The sequence below is a fragment of the Talpa europaea genome, assembly GCF_964194135.1.
Source record: "Talpa europaea genome assembly, chromosome: 7".
NCBI classification, from domain to species: Eukaryota; Metazoa; Chordata; class Mammalia; order Eulipotyphla; family Talpidae; genus Talpa; species Talpa europaea.
In genome coordinates this window covers 66,205,325-66,223,295 of record NC_140074.1, presented here as the reverse complement: position 1 = coordinate 66,223,295, position 17,971 = coordinate 66,205,325, and the positions used below count along the sequence as shown (strand labels likewise).

The window sequence follows — 17,971 nt, the reverse complement described above, 5'->3', positions numbered from 1 at the left end:
ACGCTTCTGGGATTAAACTCTTCTTACTCTTGACTGGCCCCATCTCTGACTAGCCTTCAAGTCCTTGTTTCATCATCACCCTGCCCAGGAAGCCATGCTACTTTTATCTGAGTTTTCAGGAGACAAAAACTTTGGGTGAACCTAGCATGCCCAAGGTCACAGAACCTAGCCTCCACCCAACTCCCAGACATCTTCCAGAACCAGCCTCTTAGCAGCCGCCTGAAACATGATATAGTCAGTATTTCAGTATTCTCTGTACCTTAGAGAGCCTAGGTGTGTGAATATGGCCATGCTGTTCCCCTGCCTGCCTTTCACATGCCACTTAGAGGGATTCCAGTTACACACGACTACTTTTGTTATCAGGAGGGGTAACTGTTGAAGCAACATTTCTGGAAATCCGCTCTGTATTCAAGACTCCTCAAGGCTCCAACAGGAAAATAATAATCTGACACACTGAGAAGCTGAGTCCTGCCCTTCCTGTCTGCCTTGCTCCACAGACAGGTGTCTGGGTGGGAAACTGGTCACCCCTGTCAGACGGAGTTTCTGCATCATCTTGTTCTCGTCTGACAGCTGAGTCCAGGCCACCACAGGCAGATACGCTGAATAGCAGGTGTCTGTGCAGACCAACAAGGAGAGGAAGGATGGAGGAAGCAGAGAGACATCACTCTGGGCCAAGGAACCAGGAGGCTCTGGCTCTGGGGACTGGGAAGAGATTTAGGTGGAAAGCTGGCCAGAAGGAAATGTGGGAGAAGGCACAGAGTGCTTCATGGGGGACTCTAGTCCAGACAGTCTATGAAGCAAGAAGCCACCAGTCAGGGGAAGGGAAGGCTCAAGCCCTCGGAACAGGGCTGAGAGCAGGTGTTGTGCAGCTTGGGCACACTCGGTTTGCATCTCAGCTCTACCACGCACTGCCTGTGTGACCTTGACCCTTCCAAGCCTCAGCTGCATTGTCTGTGAAATGAGAATGAACAGACAACACCTACAAGAGGGCTACTGTGCAGATCAAATAAAATGACACATGGTAAAGCACTTAGTACCATGCCTGGCCAATAGAAAGCTCTCAGTAAACAGTAGTGACTATTACTGGTTTGGAGTCCGGAAATCCTAAATTCTACATGGCTCTGTCACCTTGTACGAATGATTCCACCTCTCTGAGCCTCAAATTGCTGGGTGGTTCTGGAGTTGAAGAGTGAGAATGTACACAGAGGTTTACCACTCATGGCCAAGAACATGGCAAGTGCTCAGTTCACAGAATTCCTCTAATTTGGGACGCGAACCTCCATATCGATGAGTTTCTGAGCGCCAGTGGGAATGCTGATGGGAAGGGGATTTTCCCGCCAAGAGTACAGGTGGGGACTGAAAGGTCTAGCAGGTAGGGGCAGAGGAATGAGAGGAAGAAAGCCAGCTCTCCTGCCCGCAAATGGCTTCCTGCCATGGAAGCTGCAGGCTGGAAGCTGCACAGGGGAAACTCCTGTCTGGGACATCAGGGGTGTCTGGTAAGCCAAAGAGCCTCATCTCCTCCCCACCTTGACTTTGTTGCAGGGAAAAGTTACTTTCACCAAAATTTGCCAAGAGGAGGGGCCCACACCCCAGGGACCACAGTGAAATGTCACTTGTGGGAACTGGGAGAAGCAGCCCCAGGAACCCCAGCACTAGTCCTAACCGCCGCCCCCCATCCTCCTCTCAGACTCGGCCCCATGCAGGACAAGGAACTGGGCTCATGAGACAGACAGGGTAGGAATTTTGCACGCACAGCCACTGACCTCAAGCCTTCCCGAGGTGCCCTGCGCCAGGCTCACCTGTGCAGTGAGGGATACACGTGACCTGACATGTCGGGGCTGACGTGAGGATTAAACAGGTAACAAGTGAGGACGAGCATCCAATGGAAGTGGCATTCATGAAAAGTGCCTTGTGTTACGCTCTGCTCTGGGCTACTGGCTTTAGCAAGCAGCCTACTGCGGGGATGTGTGTAAGGAAGAAGTTTTCACTAAGTTGGAATTTGTTTAGAAGTTAAACTGGGACTTATTGTTTATTCTATTTTTTATCAAGTTTTATGTTTATTTGCCATTTGTTTACACAACACTGTAATTTGGGGAGTTCAGGCTCACACCTCTCTGTGCACATGTTCCACTTCTGTGCACATGCCCTTCTCGAAGGTCCACAGGACTTCTCTCCTCTCCTCCCTTGTAGTCATGATATTTTTCAAAGTCTAAGTTATTTTGCTGTGTTTTGTCATCGACTGAGAAATTGAAATTGTAAGTATTCTAGCTTTGACTGGAGACACCTTTCTGCAGATGTCAGACTGCCAGGGATTTCAAATCCGCAGAAAGCCCCAAATACTTCCAAACAGCTAACAACTATAGCAGAGCCATCTGCACCTCCAGAGAGGCCTCTAGGCACTCTCCTCCGCCTGATGCACACACAGTTCTCTCCATTCTCCCACAGCTACCTCTCACCCCCACCAGGAAAACTCCTACTCATCCTCAGGTCTTGCCCCTGCCTTAGGGAAGCTTTCCTGGACTCCTCATTATTCTCTATAGCATCTCATCACCTTCCTCCATTGCCTCGCCCAGGTAACTGAATGTGGGGTTGTGCACATCGCTGCTTAATGTCTGACTCCCCTAATACACAGTGAGCTTGGCAAGGGCAGTGAAGGGTGAATTGATCAGGTTTTTTTAGGCCACTAGCCTCTGTGGCTATCACTTGTGGATACAATCATGTTAATACAGAAAGCACCTGGGAGCATGGGTGGGGGGCACGCGCACCTGATTGTGAACACCTAGAACATGCGTAAGTGTGCACACCTGAGCCTAGAGGTCAGGGCTGTTAAGGGCATCGTCACACAGAGATGGGCACGGGGAGATGGCTACACGAGGGCAAGTGGCGTGACTACAGAAGAGGCGAGACCACGAGAGAGAAGGCCAGAGAAAAAAGTGTAGAGATTCGCAGGGGTCTGGGGGCCTCCTGGCTCCCCTGCCTGCCTTCCCTTCGCCCCACAACAGGCAGACACCGCATCGGGATGCGGCCATGTGTGTGCACACAGCGAACATAGTGCTGGGTGGATAGAGACCCTCAGGGAACCTCATCTCATTCCATGAAGGCAGCACAGCCGCAGCCGAGCTCTGCAGCCTGGGCCAGCAGAAAAAGGAAGAAGGGGCTCTTTACCCACAAAAAGCCGAAGTTACATTTCTAGTATGGATGTAAAACAAGAGGCAAGAAAAGACTAGGAAGCGTCTCTGGGACTAGCAAAGGACTTTGGGTCCTCCGCGGAGGGGCAGTCTGAAACCGCCGCAGCTGAACTCATTACAGCAACAGAGTGAAAATGGCCCCTGCATCTATGTTTTACATATAGATAAACTTCAGTGACGATAATAACGTGGAATCAGCACCTGAGCCCTCCTCTCATGACTTCATGTCCCTACCATGCACGCTGTAGAAATTGCAATCCATTTAAGAAAGTTTCCCAATAATATTTTATGTTTTAGTATGTAAGTTATGGTTGGTAGGAAAATTTTAAATCAGAGCTGCTCTTTCTCCAGCTGATAGTGTCAGATGAATTGAGTATCATAGTTTGACATAACCTTCTATTTAAAACACAAACTTCATCGTCCATCCACTTGTAAAAATGCCGATGGCAATGGAGTGAAACAGTCATGGCTGTACACTATTCCTTTGGCAGTAGCTATCAAGAGCCTTATAAATGCTCACACCATTCTCAGAATCCATTGTAAAAAAAATAGTAGGTGTTTTTGTGCAAAAATGTTCAAGAGCATCATTATTTATCATTGTGAAGAAGTGAAATAACTCAAAAGATAAAATAAATTTCAGAGGAGAATGGTTATGTAAATTATCATACATCACGACCATAGGATACAAAATGCTACAGTGAAAACTAAAGCTCAGAATTGTACACTAATATCAGATAACTCTTATGTGGCAAGTTTTTTTGTGCTCAATAAAAAATCCAAAACTGGAAGTTCAGTGATATATACAAATGCCCACATACTCACAATAAAACACACCAAAAGGAAAGCGGTTGTTATCTTTGGGTTATAATATAATTCAGTGAATGCCTTTGTTCTCCTTGATTTTCTGGGTTTGCCAAAAAGCAAAATATGTATTGTTTCATAATTGGGGAAAATAACAAAATTAATTCATAGAAAATAATTGTATTAAAATTAAATGCATTAATACATTATTTTCTTTACTGGATTTGACCAGAAAGTGTATTCCCAAAAAAAAAAAGAAGGAAAGAAGGGGTGTGGGCAAACTCTGATCCCAGAGAACCCAGCATCCTTATCCATCAACTAAAAGATGCAATAGTAATCCTGTTTGACTGAGTTCCTTGGGTCTTGCCCTGTTCATCTCTGCATTTGAGGGTCACATCTTTCTTGAAGGAACTCACTGTCTTAAGGATGCTGAAACACAAAGGGATGGGGCAGGAGGCCGGAAATCTCTGTTCTATCACTCTCTCAGCCCCCTGGGACAAACAACTCCACCAATGGCTCTCAGAATCCCATAAAGAAAATAACAAATCTGTAGAGGGGTTGTTCCCTCTAGGACTATGATTCTTTGCCCTTCCTGTCTCAGGAACATAGTTCCCTCCTCTTTAAAATGAGAGATCACCTTAAGATCTAATGATCTTTCTGTTCATACTGCAGAGAAGTATAAAAAAAGAAAGAGTCTCCCATTAAGTCATTCATCACAAGAACATTTCAATTTGGGCTGACCACTTCTCTCCCAACTCCTGGCTAGGGCCCAGATGCTGGGCCCAGCTCTCATCAAGGGAAAAGAGGAGGTGGCTGCTCTCCCCTGAGTGGCTGATATGCATCTTAGTTAAATATTCCAGTTTCAATATCAACATTCACTTCAATCCTGTTGCATCCTAATACAGAAAGGAAGCAAATCACAACCAATGCCCTCTTCTTCCATAGGTGTGAAAACCAGAAGATGTAACAAAATTATCAGAGGCCATGACTGACCTTGTTATAATGTCCCATCTCATTTCGTCCTCCAGACTGTACCCTATCTCCTAAAAATGCCATTTCTGTCTAGGATTTCACATGCTAGTCCCCGACCGCAGACATTCTTCTCTTGGCCATTTCTGCACACCATTCACTAAGCCCTTATGGAAGATACTGATATCCTTGACAGAGTCTTCCCCACCCCCTTGCTTGGTCCCTCACAGCACGCCATCCTTCCCTTCTATAAGAACACATTGGATTTTTGTCTCCTTCCAACATAACTCTAAGCTCTGAGGGTCAAGAACCACTTCTGCAAAGATCATCCATGAGCCTCCAAACCCGGGTGAGTGCCTGCCATGTTATTAGATCAACACTGACCAACAAGAGCTACAGTCAATACAATAAAACTTGTAGACGAGTGCAGACATGACCAGCACGGGCCGTGGGCTGCCCAGCCTGCAGGGCTCACCCTGGACAGCAAGTGGAGAGACCCCCGACCTAGATGGGTACACCAGCCTACCTTTTTAGTCTTCACGGTAGAAGCACAGCAATCCCCACCATCGTAGTTGCAGAAGGCTCGGTTGTTGATGGCATCACAGTAATTGTCTCCCATGAAGGGCTGTAAGAGACAAAGTCAGGAAGGAAAGGAGGTCTTGTTAGACTCTGGCATGATCATAGGAGGATGGGTTCCGTCACGGTTTGACTGTCTCTCATCTCACCAACCTCACAGTCTCCCTGGTTTCAAGCCCCAAACCCTTGTAGGGTAAATGAAGATGGTCAGGCTTCCACACCACGAGTCTCTGTGACTATAACCTGTGGCCTTGATTGTGCTGATGCAGGAGGCACTTGGGCGCATAGGGTGGGGCACGCATGCCTGATGGTGGGCACCTGGAGTATGGTGTGGGCATGCGTAACTGGGCACACCTGAGCCTGGAGGCTGAGGCTATACAGGCTGCGCCACACAGCATGGAGAATGGCTACGAGAGGCAGGACCACAAAATGATGCCAGAGGGAACCCAAAGAGAAAGAGTAAAGATTTTCTGGGGGCTGGGAGGCCTGTCAGCCTCCCCCACTTTCCCTGCCTGGGAAGCCTGCTGGCTTGCCCTACAACAAATGGTGTAGAAAGAGCATTGAAGCCTGAAAAAGTCACTGAGGGCTCCTGGACTTTCCTTTAACCATCTTCCCCAACCAATAGAGAACCTGCCCTGTGTTTGCGGCCAAACCAGGGTCTAACAGACAGAGCCGCGGGCAGGCAAGAGTTGTGCCGAGAGGTGTGTACACAGGTACGTGGCTGAGCCCCAGGGTCACTGGGGCAGTGTCACCTCTTTTGCCATGATAACATGCACCAAAATGCTGCGTTCACACAGCAAGCAGATACAGCACATCCCCACTGCTTTTCTCTGGCAGGCCTTCGGAGATCTACCCGTGGACTCTGCTCTGCACCTTCTGTACATGCCATATGTAGCAGACTAAAGAGACCAGTGCCCCTTCCTTAGAATTAAAAAAAAAAATGCCTTGATAAAAGAGAAAAAAAAATGAATGAAAATCGTTCATTTTTTAGTTTGACCCCTGAGAAAAATGTCCAGTCTCACTAGCAACTTTCCTCTCTAAGCACCCTTCCCTGTAGTCACATCCATGAATCTGCCCATCCATCCACCATCCATGCTTCAATCTACCCTCCAGTCAACTCTAGTGATTGAGTGCCTACTGTGTGTGACACTGTAGGGTAAGGAAAAATGTCAGGCTTTTCTGCACTCCCGCCATCAGAACAGATGATCCTGGCGGTCCTGAATGCATGCCTGATGGCGGGCACCTGGACTAGGGTGTGGGCATAGGTAGATGGGATTCACCTGGGCTGAGACTGGGCTTTTAAGGGCGGAGTCATGGTGATGCCAGCAGAAGCCGAAAGAGAAGCCGAGAAAGAAGTAGCAGAAGCCGAAAGAGAAGCCGAGAAAGAAGTAGCAGAAGCCGAGAGAGAAGCAGAGAACACCAGAGAGCCCAGATAGAGTGAAGATTTGCTGGGGGCCGGGAGGCCTGCCAGCCTCCTGGCCCCCCAGCATCCTTGCCTGCTGTGTACTGGGTAAACCCCAATAAAAGCCTGCAAAAAGCCACTGAGGACTCTGACTCCTTCTTTACCTGGTCTGCTGGATCATAGAAAACCTGCACTGTGTCCATTCCTGACCTTTCAGACACATTGCCATTAAAAATAAAGATGCAATTGTATGTCGAAACAGAGCTCTGACTTCTTTAGACCTTATACTACAGTGAGAAAACAGGCTTTAACCAAATAATCAAATGGCCCAACTTCAACTCTGGTGAGAACGCTGGAGGAAAGGTACCTGGCGCAGCCAGAGGAAAGAGCAGGAGGATCTGACCTACTCAGGAAGCTTCATCAAGGTGCTCCTGAGGAAATTTTTCAGCTGAGACCATGAGATGAGTAGGAGTCAATTAGATGAGGGTGAAGGGAGAATTTTCTAGAGTGGGAATAGTGTGTAAAAAGCACTGCTACCTAAGAGATTTTTCGTGTTTCTCATGCTGTTACTCCTATAATTTGTTCTGGCAAAGAGCTCACTCTTCAAGATCTAGCTCAAACATCGCCCCTCCAAAATGTCCTCCACACCCCCCAGGGTGCTCTGTGCATCCACAGCGCCTTGCACTTACATTTTAGAATCCTCTTTTTACTTGTCTATCTCCTTTAAGTATCTGGTAAGTTCCCTCTGGACAGGAAACGTGTGCCATCCATTTAAATATCCTAGATTTACTAGCAAAATGCCTGGCGATTTGAGCAAAACTTCAGCAAATATATGTTCCTTCAATGTTACTTAGTAAAACCATATAGAGGGATGGGTGGAGGAATGGACGGACGGACGGACGATGGGCAAGATCAGCTAAACAGTGAATCAGGGGAAGAGGAATCAGGGAAAATAGTTACTCGGCGAAGGCCACTGGAATCCTCATTGCCCAGAGCTGCGCCAGGCACATATTAGGGACTCAGTGACGTGCTGACAAATGAGTGAACAGTCATTTTGGACACAGCCTGAAACAGAGGGCAGGAGGCTCAGGGGCCCCTTGCTCTGTCAGGTCCACCTCTAGATGGACTGACTCCGGGCTGGTAGTTCCTCCCTTGGTGGCTTTGGATATTTTTTTCTAAGCACACTTTTCAGCCCCGGACTAGAGACAAACTAGGAGCTCTAAGCTAAGGAGGAAAGACACCGAGGGGCACCTGCAAGGGCAAGGCGATAAGCATCAGCAGCTGGGCGCAAAGCCTGACAGGTGAGGGTCTCAAAGTGCTGAGTCAGAGGAGGGATCCAATTCTGCTGTCACACTGGTTGCCCTGACTGCCAACTCAGCAGGACGAGTGCCCAGGTAACCCAAGCTTTCTTTCTCCGAAGTGCTGGAATGATCCAGAACAATGGAAGGATGCACAGCCGCAGGGGTCTGAGCTGAATCTTGGGAGAAGTACAATGTCAAGTACCCTGAGCACAACCACAGAGGGTCCCCCTCCAATACACAGAAAGAAATGTATGCCCACGGACCGTCCTATGATACTTACAGGTCAGGGGATGGCTCATGGCAGGAGGTGAGCTGGTGGGAGAGAAAAGGCACAACCAGGCGCAGGGCAGGCAGGTTAGGCCAGGGGACCCGGAGGCTGGCAGGCCTCCCAGCCCCCGGCGAATCTTTACTCTCTTTTTGGGTTCTCTCAGGTGTTTTCTCGCGCTGTCTTCCTCTCACAGCCATTCTCTGACAAGGCGTTCTCAGTGGGACGCCGCCCTTACAGCCTCAGCCTCCAGGCGCAGGTGTGCCCACTCCAAGGGTCACGCGCGCCCCGCCCCACACTCCCAAGCGTCTCCTGCTTTCAAAGCCACAGGTGATGGCCACAGCGGCAAGCGGCGTAAACTCCCGACCATCACTTTTACCCTACAACTGGGCTCATGATTTGCTCTGTGACTATTAGGCTGTTAACTTTGGGCTACCCATCTTCCCTCTGACCCGCCGACCCCACAAATGAGTGGGGTTAGAGCACAGTCTGAGCCCTCTAGTTTTGAGCTTACGTCAAATTTTAGATCTGGCCACTGTCTAGCTCTCTCTCAGCTTCTCCATCTTTGAAATACAAGTTTACATTTGCACATCTCAGGGAGTATTTCGGGCTCTGACCTTTTAAGAATTTCATCAAATACATTTTTCTTGAGCACGTTCTAGTCCTTTTCACTTGCATTTTCTCGAATGGGCTCTGGGGAGACTCCAGGGCTTAGGCATCCACCTGGATGGGATTTGGGTCTGCTTTCTCACTGCCAGCTGAGCACCACCAGGGGCAGAGACGCTGAAATGTCTCTGAATCCCGAGGACAGCAGCTCCCTTGAGAACACAGGTGAATACAAGAACCCTGTCCCTGCCCGTCCCTGAGCTCGTCCCTGAGAGGCAGAGATGGCTCTCTGTATGTCAGCTTCCCAGAATGAAACGCCTCAACTGCCAAGCCAGAGAACTGAAGGATCAAAGAGGATCTTCCATTGCCAGGTCAACAGTTGGATCTAAGGTGTCTATATTACTTCTGGGGTTAAAGGTGGAGTGAATGACCAGCATGTGTGGCACAGGAAGTGACCTACAAATAATGGTCATCAGCAAAGTGGGGGTTTTTAAAAGAGCAGTCTCATGTGGTTCCACCAAGGTTAAGCATGATCATGCTGCTAAAATTCCTAGCATATGATGGATGCTAGGTCAGAGGGCTTCTCCTACAACTGCTTACAGATTTAATATCATGCTGAACACAGATTTTGGAATCAGAAAAAGCTGTCTTGGAATCCTGACTCTGTTATCTAGTAGGTGTATAATTGGGTATATCTGTTGATAACTTTGGGCCTCAGTTCCATGGCCTGTGAAATGGGACTGCTGATTCTTGTCCCAAAAGTCTACACAAGGGATATTTGCAGCACCTACTAGATACAGGGGATGGTGGCTGGGATAAAGAGAACAATAACAATAGGATCACTTCTAGCGACTTACCTCACAACCTTTTACACAGTGGATGAGAGAAGGGTGAGGGTACCACTTGAGACCAGCTGTGCAGACGACTCTCTGGAGAGAGAAAGAGAGAGAGAGAGAGGTTAATGGGTTTGGGGGTGGGAGGGAGCCATCTTGCTGGCACTACATTCAACCACACCACCTCTTCTTGGATCTTCCAAGTCCTGACCTCACCCTGGCATGTCCATGGACAATTTTTCTGGGTACTTGCAATATCAGAAGCAGTAATATTAAAATATTTGTGTTCATCGGAGGTGTCACAATTCTGTCTTTCCCAGCAAGAATAAGGGATGAAGAGGAGCAGAAGTAGGGGATGGAGGTATGATCAAAGCGGCCCTCTGTGGCAGGAGTTGGGGATGAGGTGTGAGGAAAGGGGAAGGATAGTGTGTGCATGTGCATGAGTCTCTGTTGTGGCCATATGTGTGCATGTGAGTGTCTCATATGACCCACACAGGTGACTGTGCATGTTACATGTGATATTCACATGTGTCTTGTGTGCGCATGTGTGTGCATGTGTGTGGCTGTTGCAGGAAGATGGGAGAATGGTAAGGAGCAGGGTTTCCCAAAGCAGGCGCCGAGGACCACTCTCACCAGCATTATTGCAGGAACACATTCGATATGTAGATTCACTGGTGCTGCCTTAGATGTGATGAATCCAAATCTCTGAGGCCAGAACTTGGGACTCTACATTTTAACAAGCCTCCCAGATGATTCTGATGCACACTAAAGTTTGAGAACAGTGAACTGAGGATGAACAGACTAACCTTTACTTGGAACCCTGGAGATGCAAAACACCTTTCTTGCCTCCACCTGCTACCAGGTCAGATCAGCCTGCTTGCAAGTCCATGAAATTGCCCACACTTTGGTATCTCTGTGATCTTGTTTGTGCTGTTCTCCTTCACTGAAACAAATGCCCTTCCCCATCTTGTCAACTGAGGAATCTTTAGTTATCTTTTAAATTTCTGCTCAAGATTGACTTTCTCTGTGGTGCTTTTCCTAACCTAAGCTTATGGGTGTACATATATGTAGTTTTCTATAGCATCCTTTAATGATGGTGATTATGGTGAGGGTAATTACAACTGCAGTGTATTGCAGTGTCTTTTGGGAGTTGAGTATTTTATGCGTCATCTTATGTATTTCTGACCATCATGCAGAGAGGTGGACGCAGAGAGCTTTGTGACATAAGAAGGAATTTCCCAAGCTCCATAGCTGGTAAGTAGAGAAACCAGGATTGGATGCTAGGCAATTGTTTTGGAAGTGATATATGGCAGCTCATAACATAAAATCCCACATGATGATAATATTTAAAGTAGGTGAAAAAAATAATAGATAAAACTTGGGAGACCATCAGGATGGCAGAATAACAGTAGAAGTCCCCTGCTCTGTTTTGCTATAGATGCCTTACTTATCATGCCAGATTACAAAAATTTCTTTAAAGGGAATAAAGATAACCAAGAGGCAAATGCTTAGATTTGCAATGAGGGGTAACTGTGTTGGGGCTAGCCACAGAAGTCTCTATGATCAGGGCTTGTCTCTTGGCTGAGTGCCAGTTGATTCATTTTAAGAAATGAGCAGTCACAGGGCCAGAACGTGGCAAATCCATGTGACCAGACCGTTCTCTCCCTGAACAGGCTTATATGAAGGCCAAATTGTAATTAAGTTTCTTGGTAAGCTTGGGATTAAGGGAATTGTGTGAATCCAAACTCTGGCCAAGATTGGTCTTTATTCTCTGCTCTGTAGTATATCTGCTTGACCCTTGGATATTCCATGCCTTGAATGGTACCTGGCACATAGAGAACACCCAGTAAATATTTATGCTATAAATGAATGGGTTCTCTTGAAAATAGATATAATTATCACAATGAACAATATTTTCTTTACTTGTCTTCCAGTCTTCTAGAGCATCAGAAGAACACTCACAATGACTAGCAGTGTCTAGTTTAGAAGATCAATTTAGTGTAGAATGAATTCAAGATCTTGGATAAACAACATAACTTGATGATCTGCCAACCAGTCTTGCAATGTGAAATCTAGTAACTACTCCCCTAATGCCGCTACTGACATGGTGATCTAAGAGAGACCTTCGGCATTGGAATTTGACAGATGAGGCTGAAATTCTGACTTGAAATTGCATTGCAAATTTCTACTCTAGGTTGTCCATCTGTGAAATGGACACAGAAAATGTCATATGCTTGTGCTGATGTACTGAGACAAGTGACATGGAAATGGTTGATTAGAACCCAATTCTTGATGTTTCCAGGGATTACTCTGGGTTCTAGACATGCTGTCCCACTGAGATCAGGCACAGGACACAGAAAATAAATACATGTTGACCAAATAATGGAATATCACTAGTTCCAGTGTTTCTTCCTTCCAGCTTTGCTACTTTTGGGCCCTGTACTCCCAATCGTAGGGCCAGAAGTGGAGTGAAACACCTGCTTTCATTCTCTGGAAAACTTGAGTCAGACTTTCATTTCAGGGCTATTGGAGGGGCATTTGGTAATGGCTCGAGAAGAAGAAAACAGCGGGGTTAGGATCCACTGGGTATTTAGTGCCCATCCCTTCCCCTATTTATTTGAGAGCTAATTTAATCCATCTGGAGGAGTGACTTGGTGTGGTTGTATGAGTTTCTGTCAGTTGAGGTTTACCTGACGTGAGTTCAGAAAAAGGACTTTTATACTATCTGCCTGAGCCTATTTATCTTTCCAAGGCTTTTGGATTTTCCACTATTCCTCAGGGCTGCACGCCCCACCTGTCTCACTACAGGGCCCCTCTGTATGTGAAGAGAACTGGGAAAGAGGATAGGCAGCAGGATCTGAAGGAAAGACTAGGCTGTTTACACCACAAGCTGGGAGATCCCAGATGGCGCCCCTCAAATGTCAGCCTTGTTCCTTTTGATGCCAGTGAAACATTTAGCATTGAGAGAGGCCTTCCAGGTCGGTTTTGTAAGTCAGCTTTCATTTCCTACCTTCCTGCCTTTCTTCCTGGCTATAATGACCAGCAGCATCAGTACCACCACCACTACCACCACCACCACCATCAGTAACATCAACACTGACTTCATCACCTTCACCACCACCATCATCACCATCACTACCATCATCAATCCCACCAGCACACAAACACCATCATCTTCACCATCTGCATCAGTAACACCAACACTACCATCTTTACCTCCACCACCGCCATCACCACCACCACTACCACCATTGTCATCACCTCCAGCAGCCCTATCAGCATTTCTGCTACCACCACCACTATCATCACCAGCACTACCACTATCACCTCTACCACTACTCTCATCATCTTCATCATCATCACCAACACCCTCGTTATTCTCATCCTCATGAACCAAAAAAATCTCCTGTTAGCCAATCTCTGTGCTCAGAGCCTTAATTTAATTCGATGCCTATCATAACTAGGAGATAGAATCATGCACATTTGGAGTAAAGAAATACCAAAAGGCCAGATAAGGCAAAACAACCCCTAGAATGCTGGCTAAGAACTGAAGCTACAAGAGGGGGAGAAAAAGGGGGGGGTGGGACAATAAAGTGGGGAGAAGGCACAGTGGACTGTGGGGATGGCCTGGATTTTCTTTGGTCTTGAGTGTGGTGTAGTGATACACCTGAAGGGGGAGATCCTATACTTCTAAAACACAAACACCGATGCATACCAATGTCACAGAAAGGAGAGGGAGAGAGGGAAGAAAGACTTTGAAAACAGAAGGGGATTCTGGTTTATAGAAGAAACTGAGGCACGAAGAACTTGAATAACCTGCCCTAAATCATACAAATAGGCAATGACAGCAAGGAATAAACCCTGGTGAGTCCGATTTCAAAGTCTGTACTTTGAACACTATATCCTCCTTCAAATTCCCCTAGCCCCTGAAGCCATATGTATAAAATAGAGGACTCTTCTGACTGAAAATTCAAGGTTGAGGAAGACAGAGCTACTTTCACACCAATACAGTAGGGACAGAGGGGCTAAAAGGTAAAGGCCACAGAGTTGACGACATCTGAGAAAGCATCTTAGGAGAAACTCCCATCCTGAGATGGGATCTGATGCCATTTACCAGCACATCCCTGGGAAGCAACCAGCAGCCATTTTTCCTTTATTACTGATAACTGTACATTCAGCAGAGGCTGTAAGGGTAGCTGAAATGCAGATTTCTTGAAAGCTGGGTCCTTCTTCAATCCTTCTTAGGCTAGAGGCTCCCAGTCTTGAGGCCTCATCTCCTTCACTGGGAAAGTGGGGACTAGTTCCCACCTCAGAGGTGTGTGTGGTATGTGTCTGGGTGTGTGGTGCATGGTGTGTGTGTGGTATGTGTGTATGTGTGGTATATATATGGTGTATGTTGGGGGGGTTGCAAATGAAAGTTGGAAACTGCCTGATCTCATGTGCCCTCACAGCAGGCATTCACTCAATGTCACTTCTTGCCTGTCACCTTCTTACCCCGGGGACAAAGGTGACAGGAGCAGAGCCTTGTGCCCAGCTGGCCCTCTGCCTTGAAATGACTCTCAGAGGCACCCCTCAGAAGTAAGGAGCCCTCCAGGCCTGCTCTGGCCTAGCCATGCCTGCACCAGCAGCTCAATTTCTGTAGCTCTTGCCACACCAGGGGCAAGGGTGTAGCAAAGGCCAGCTTTTCTGCCTTATTCCTGGAAATCATCAATCTCTGCCCTTCGTTCTCCTCCCCTTTTCTACCACATTTTTTTCCTCCTGGATAATGAGGCCTCCGGAGACCAGTGGAGGTCTGAACCTCGTTATGGCTCTCTCGGTAGGCCGGCATCAATAAAGGCCGCAGACCAGGGAACTGGGTGGGGGCTGGGGCGGGCAGGCGGCGGGTGGGCGACTGGGGAGGGGGAACTTGCAGGCTTTCAAATCCCTGGATTTATTTCACAGTAAATTATAACTGAACTCTTTAGTGCCCGGGGCTCATAGAGTGAGGGTGGGAATTCACTCGGGCGGGGGGGGGGGGCGGGTAGAGAAAAGGCCTGAGTGAGAGCTGGACCAGGACGACCTGTCTGAGTCCCAGGCACAGGCACCTCAGGTGCTGGAGTGAGGGGATCTCCTGCATCTGGGTAAGAAGGTGAGCCCCTGCCCTCTGCATTTGTGGGAGCCAGGAGGGTCAAGGCAGGGAGGCTCCTGCTCCTTCCTGTGTGATTCTGGCCTAGTGTCCCCTCTGTTCCTTAGTTTCTCCCCATCTGTACAGCAAGGGGCTTGTCTTTGATGTTCTCTGATGTCCTGAGATGCTGATCTCTGGGCTCCTGTATGCACAGGATCAGGGTTGCCCCGGGCTTGGGGAAGGGGAACCACGTATTGAGTGGAAGTCCCCAGAGGGGAAGGGCTAGGGAAGTGGCACTGTCTCGCAGATGCCTAGGAGAGGCAGAGGCAAAGAGACAGTGACCCTGGATGTGGGGGAAGGGAAAGAGGGTAGGCAAGAGGGAAGTAGAACAAGATGATGGAGGAATCAGGAGAACAAAGAGAGAAACAGTGAAAAGAGAGGCAGGAGAAAAGGGATTAAGTTGGAGATGGGAAGAGAATGGATTGGTGGGTGGGGAGTGTGTGGAGCCGAGGAGGGCAGCTCCAGCCACCAGGAGCGCTGACTAAGCCCTCACGAGGGTGCCCTCAGTTCATTTGAGAAACAGGACACCCGGGATCAGGTTCTGCCCAGCTATCTACTGTGATCTGTAGCCTCGGGCAGACGATAGCTCCTGCAGCACCCTGTCCTCCAACCTCCCAGACAGAAAGGCTGGTGGACAGAGATGGAGCAAAGAGCCTCAAATGCACACCTCTGCTTCCTTTCTCACGGTCTCTTGGGTAAGCAGCCAGGGCCCAGAGCTAGGACCTGAACCTGGCATCCGAGCTGCTGTGGCAGACAAGAGTGGGGTCCAGTATCCAGTCTGGGAAGGATCAGTGACTCCCAGAGTGGCAATGGCTGTGGGGAATTAGGGCCCGCGTGGTCTTCTGGTCAGGGGCAAGTCAGCCTGGTGCCCTGGGCTGAGCACAGGACTTGGCCTCAGCCAGCACTGCCCTCCCAGCTCTTGGGGTTCATGAGCACAGGGACAGAGCCCCTGCACCCCATACCCCCACAACATCCTGAGGCTTAAATACAATTCTGTGTACCAGGTACTGGGCACACAAACAGTAGGTGCTTCAAAAACGAGAGGTGTTACTGGGTCCCTATCTGAATATTAACTGCTTTCCCAATTGAGTTAAAAAAAAAAAAAAAAAAAGCCTGAGAAAGGTGCCTGAACCCTAGGCTATGGGATGTGGAGGGCGCCTGCCAGACCAACTCTGCACACTCAACCTGGAGGACATTGGTGCCTAGGTTTCCCCATTTGTAACCTGGCACATAGTCCTTTTATTTTTAGGATGCCATCAGGATTCAGCAGGACAGTAAATAAAAGGTCCTTAGCACTGGATCTGAGTGATGGAAGGAATTAGAGGATTAGGGACTGGAGGAATGGTGGACGTGCCTCCACCCCGCAGGGCAGGCGTGACGATGAGGTGGTTTAACATGTGTGGAGAGTCTGATGTGGAACGAGAGCCTGGGAAGTGTTAAACAAGCTCGTGTCCCTCCCCTTAGCCTCAGGTGGGTGGCCCCAGTCACTCACCTCTACCCGTGTGGGGTTCAGCCAGTGGGGGATATCTCGGACGCTCACGTTCACTGGCAGGATGATGGACTCGCTGTTGTGGTCCAGGCATGAGGTGGCACACTCCGCCCCTGCAGGGAAGCAGAGCATGAGGTAGAAGCTCAGCCCTAGTCTCCTGACACCCACCAGCTGCTCCCCCATAGTACAGGCCCTGCTACTCCCTGCTCCCTAGTGGACTGGCCTATCCACTTGGGAAGGAGTGAACTCCCCAGGGGTATCTGGTGTCCTGACTCAGTTCTCTTGCCTCCAATCCAGCTGGACCCACCGCCATGCTCCTATGCTCTGCGTTCAATTCGGTCACTCTCCTTCTCTGCTGGAAAACTGCTCCAAAGCTCCCCAAATCCAGGGCTAAGTCCAGCACCCTTTGCCGGGCATTCTTCTTGTCTATCTCATCTCCCACTCACCACCTCACGCTTTGGTTTGTCCAACCATGTTGAACCACCTTTAGTTTTCCATCCAGGTCCCACATTCTGTGCTCTTGTTCACCTGTCCCCCACCCTCCACTGTCTGCAGGTTGCCCTAGGGGCAGTCTCACCCAGGGCTGGCCCTGGTCCTGGTGCCTCCTTTCCACAGTTACAGGGCTACTCTGGGAGGGCAGGGATGAGGCAGGTTCTTCTCGGGCCCACGTGGGTGCCCAACATGCAGGGGCTACTCCATGAACACCCACTGAGCTCTGTACCCCTCGCCTTCTCCTTCCCTGGGGGAGACATGCTCACACCCTCCCCTGTACCTTCAAGCCCCTGCCCACTGCTCTTTAATTGGTGCTTTTGCCCTCCAAGCTTTATGGCACCCCTCATAGCACCCCTCACCAAACGTCACAGAACCACTTCTCATTGGTGTGGTGACTGTGAGGTTATATCAAGCTCTCTTCCCTGCTGGACTGTAAACTCCATGAGGCCCACAGTAGCCTGTGTTTCCATTCTCTCTCCAGAGCTGGCACTCTCCAGGGCAAAGGGTAGGCACTCAATAATTATGTGTGACATGAATGAGACAATGATTGAAGAGTGCATGGATGATTGAGTGAGTGAGTGACTAAGTGGCACAACAAATGACCAAGCATTTAAAAAGGAGGAAGCAGGTATTAATGGATGAGTGAATGAATGAATGCTGGATAAATGGATAAAGGAAAGAAAAACATGAATCTGGGAATGAGCCTGTGAAGGCATGGATGACTGATCAGGACAGGGCTGGCACCAAGAAGTAGTCCAAGGACTTCAGGGAGAAGACAGTTGAATTTCGGCTGTGGGCTGTCAAGTTAACTGTAACTTGGCCCACTCATTCTCTGCCCTGACCCCATCCAACTCTGAAGCCTCCTGAAAACAAGTCTACCCATGA

The 17,971-nt window shown here is 48.6% G+C and overlaps 1 protein-coding gene across 1 annotated transcript in view; it reads right to left on the bottom strand.

The window, feature by feature from the left end:
- Window positions 1-17,971, bottom strand: part of PAPPA (pappalysin 1) — a gene marked incomplete at both ends in the record, with an annotated part of 230,926 nt that overhangs the window by 7,593 nt on the left and 205,362 nt on the right. Inside the window, 3 exons of the mRNA XM_084237287.1 lie at window positions 5,485-5,583; window positions 9,966-10,037; window positions 16,598-16,707. Coding sequence (XP_084093413.1) covers window positions 5,485-5,583; window positions 9,966-10,037; window positions 16,598-16,707 — 281 coding nt within the window. The remainder of the gene's footprint in view (window positions 1-5,484; window positions 5,584-9,965; window positions 10,038-16,597; window positions 16,708-17,971) is intronic.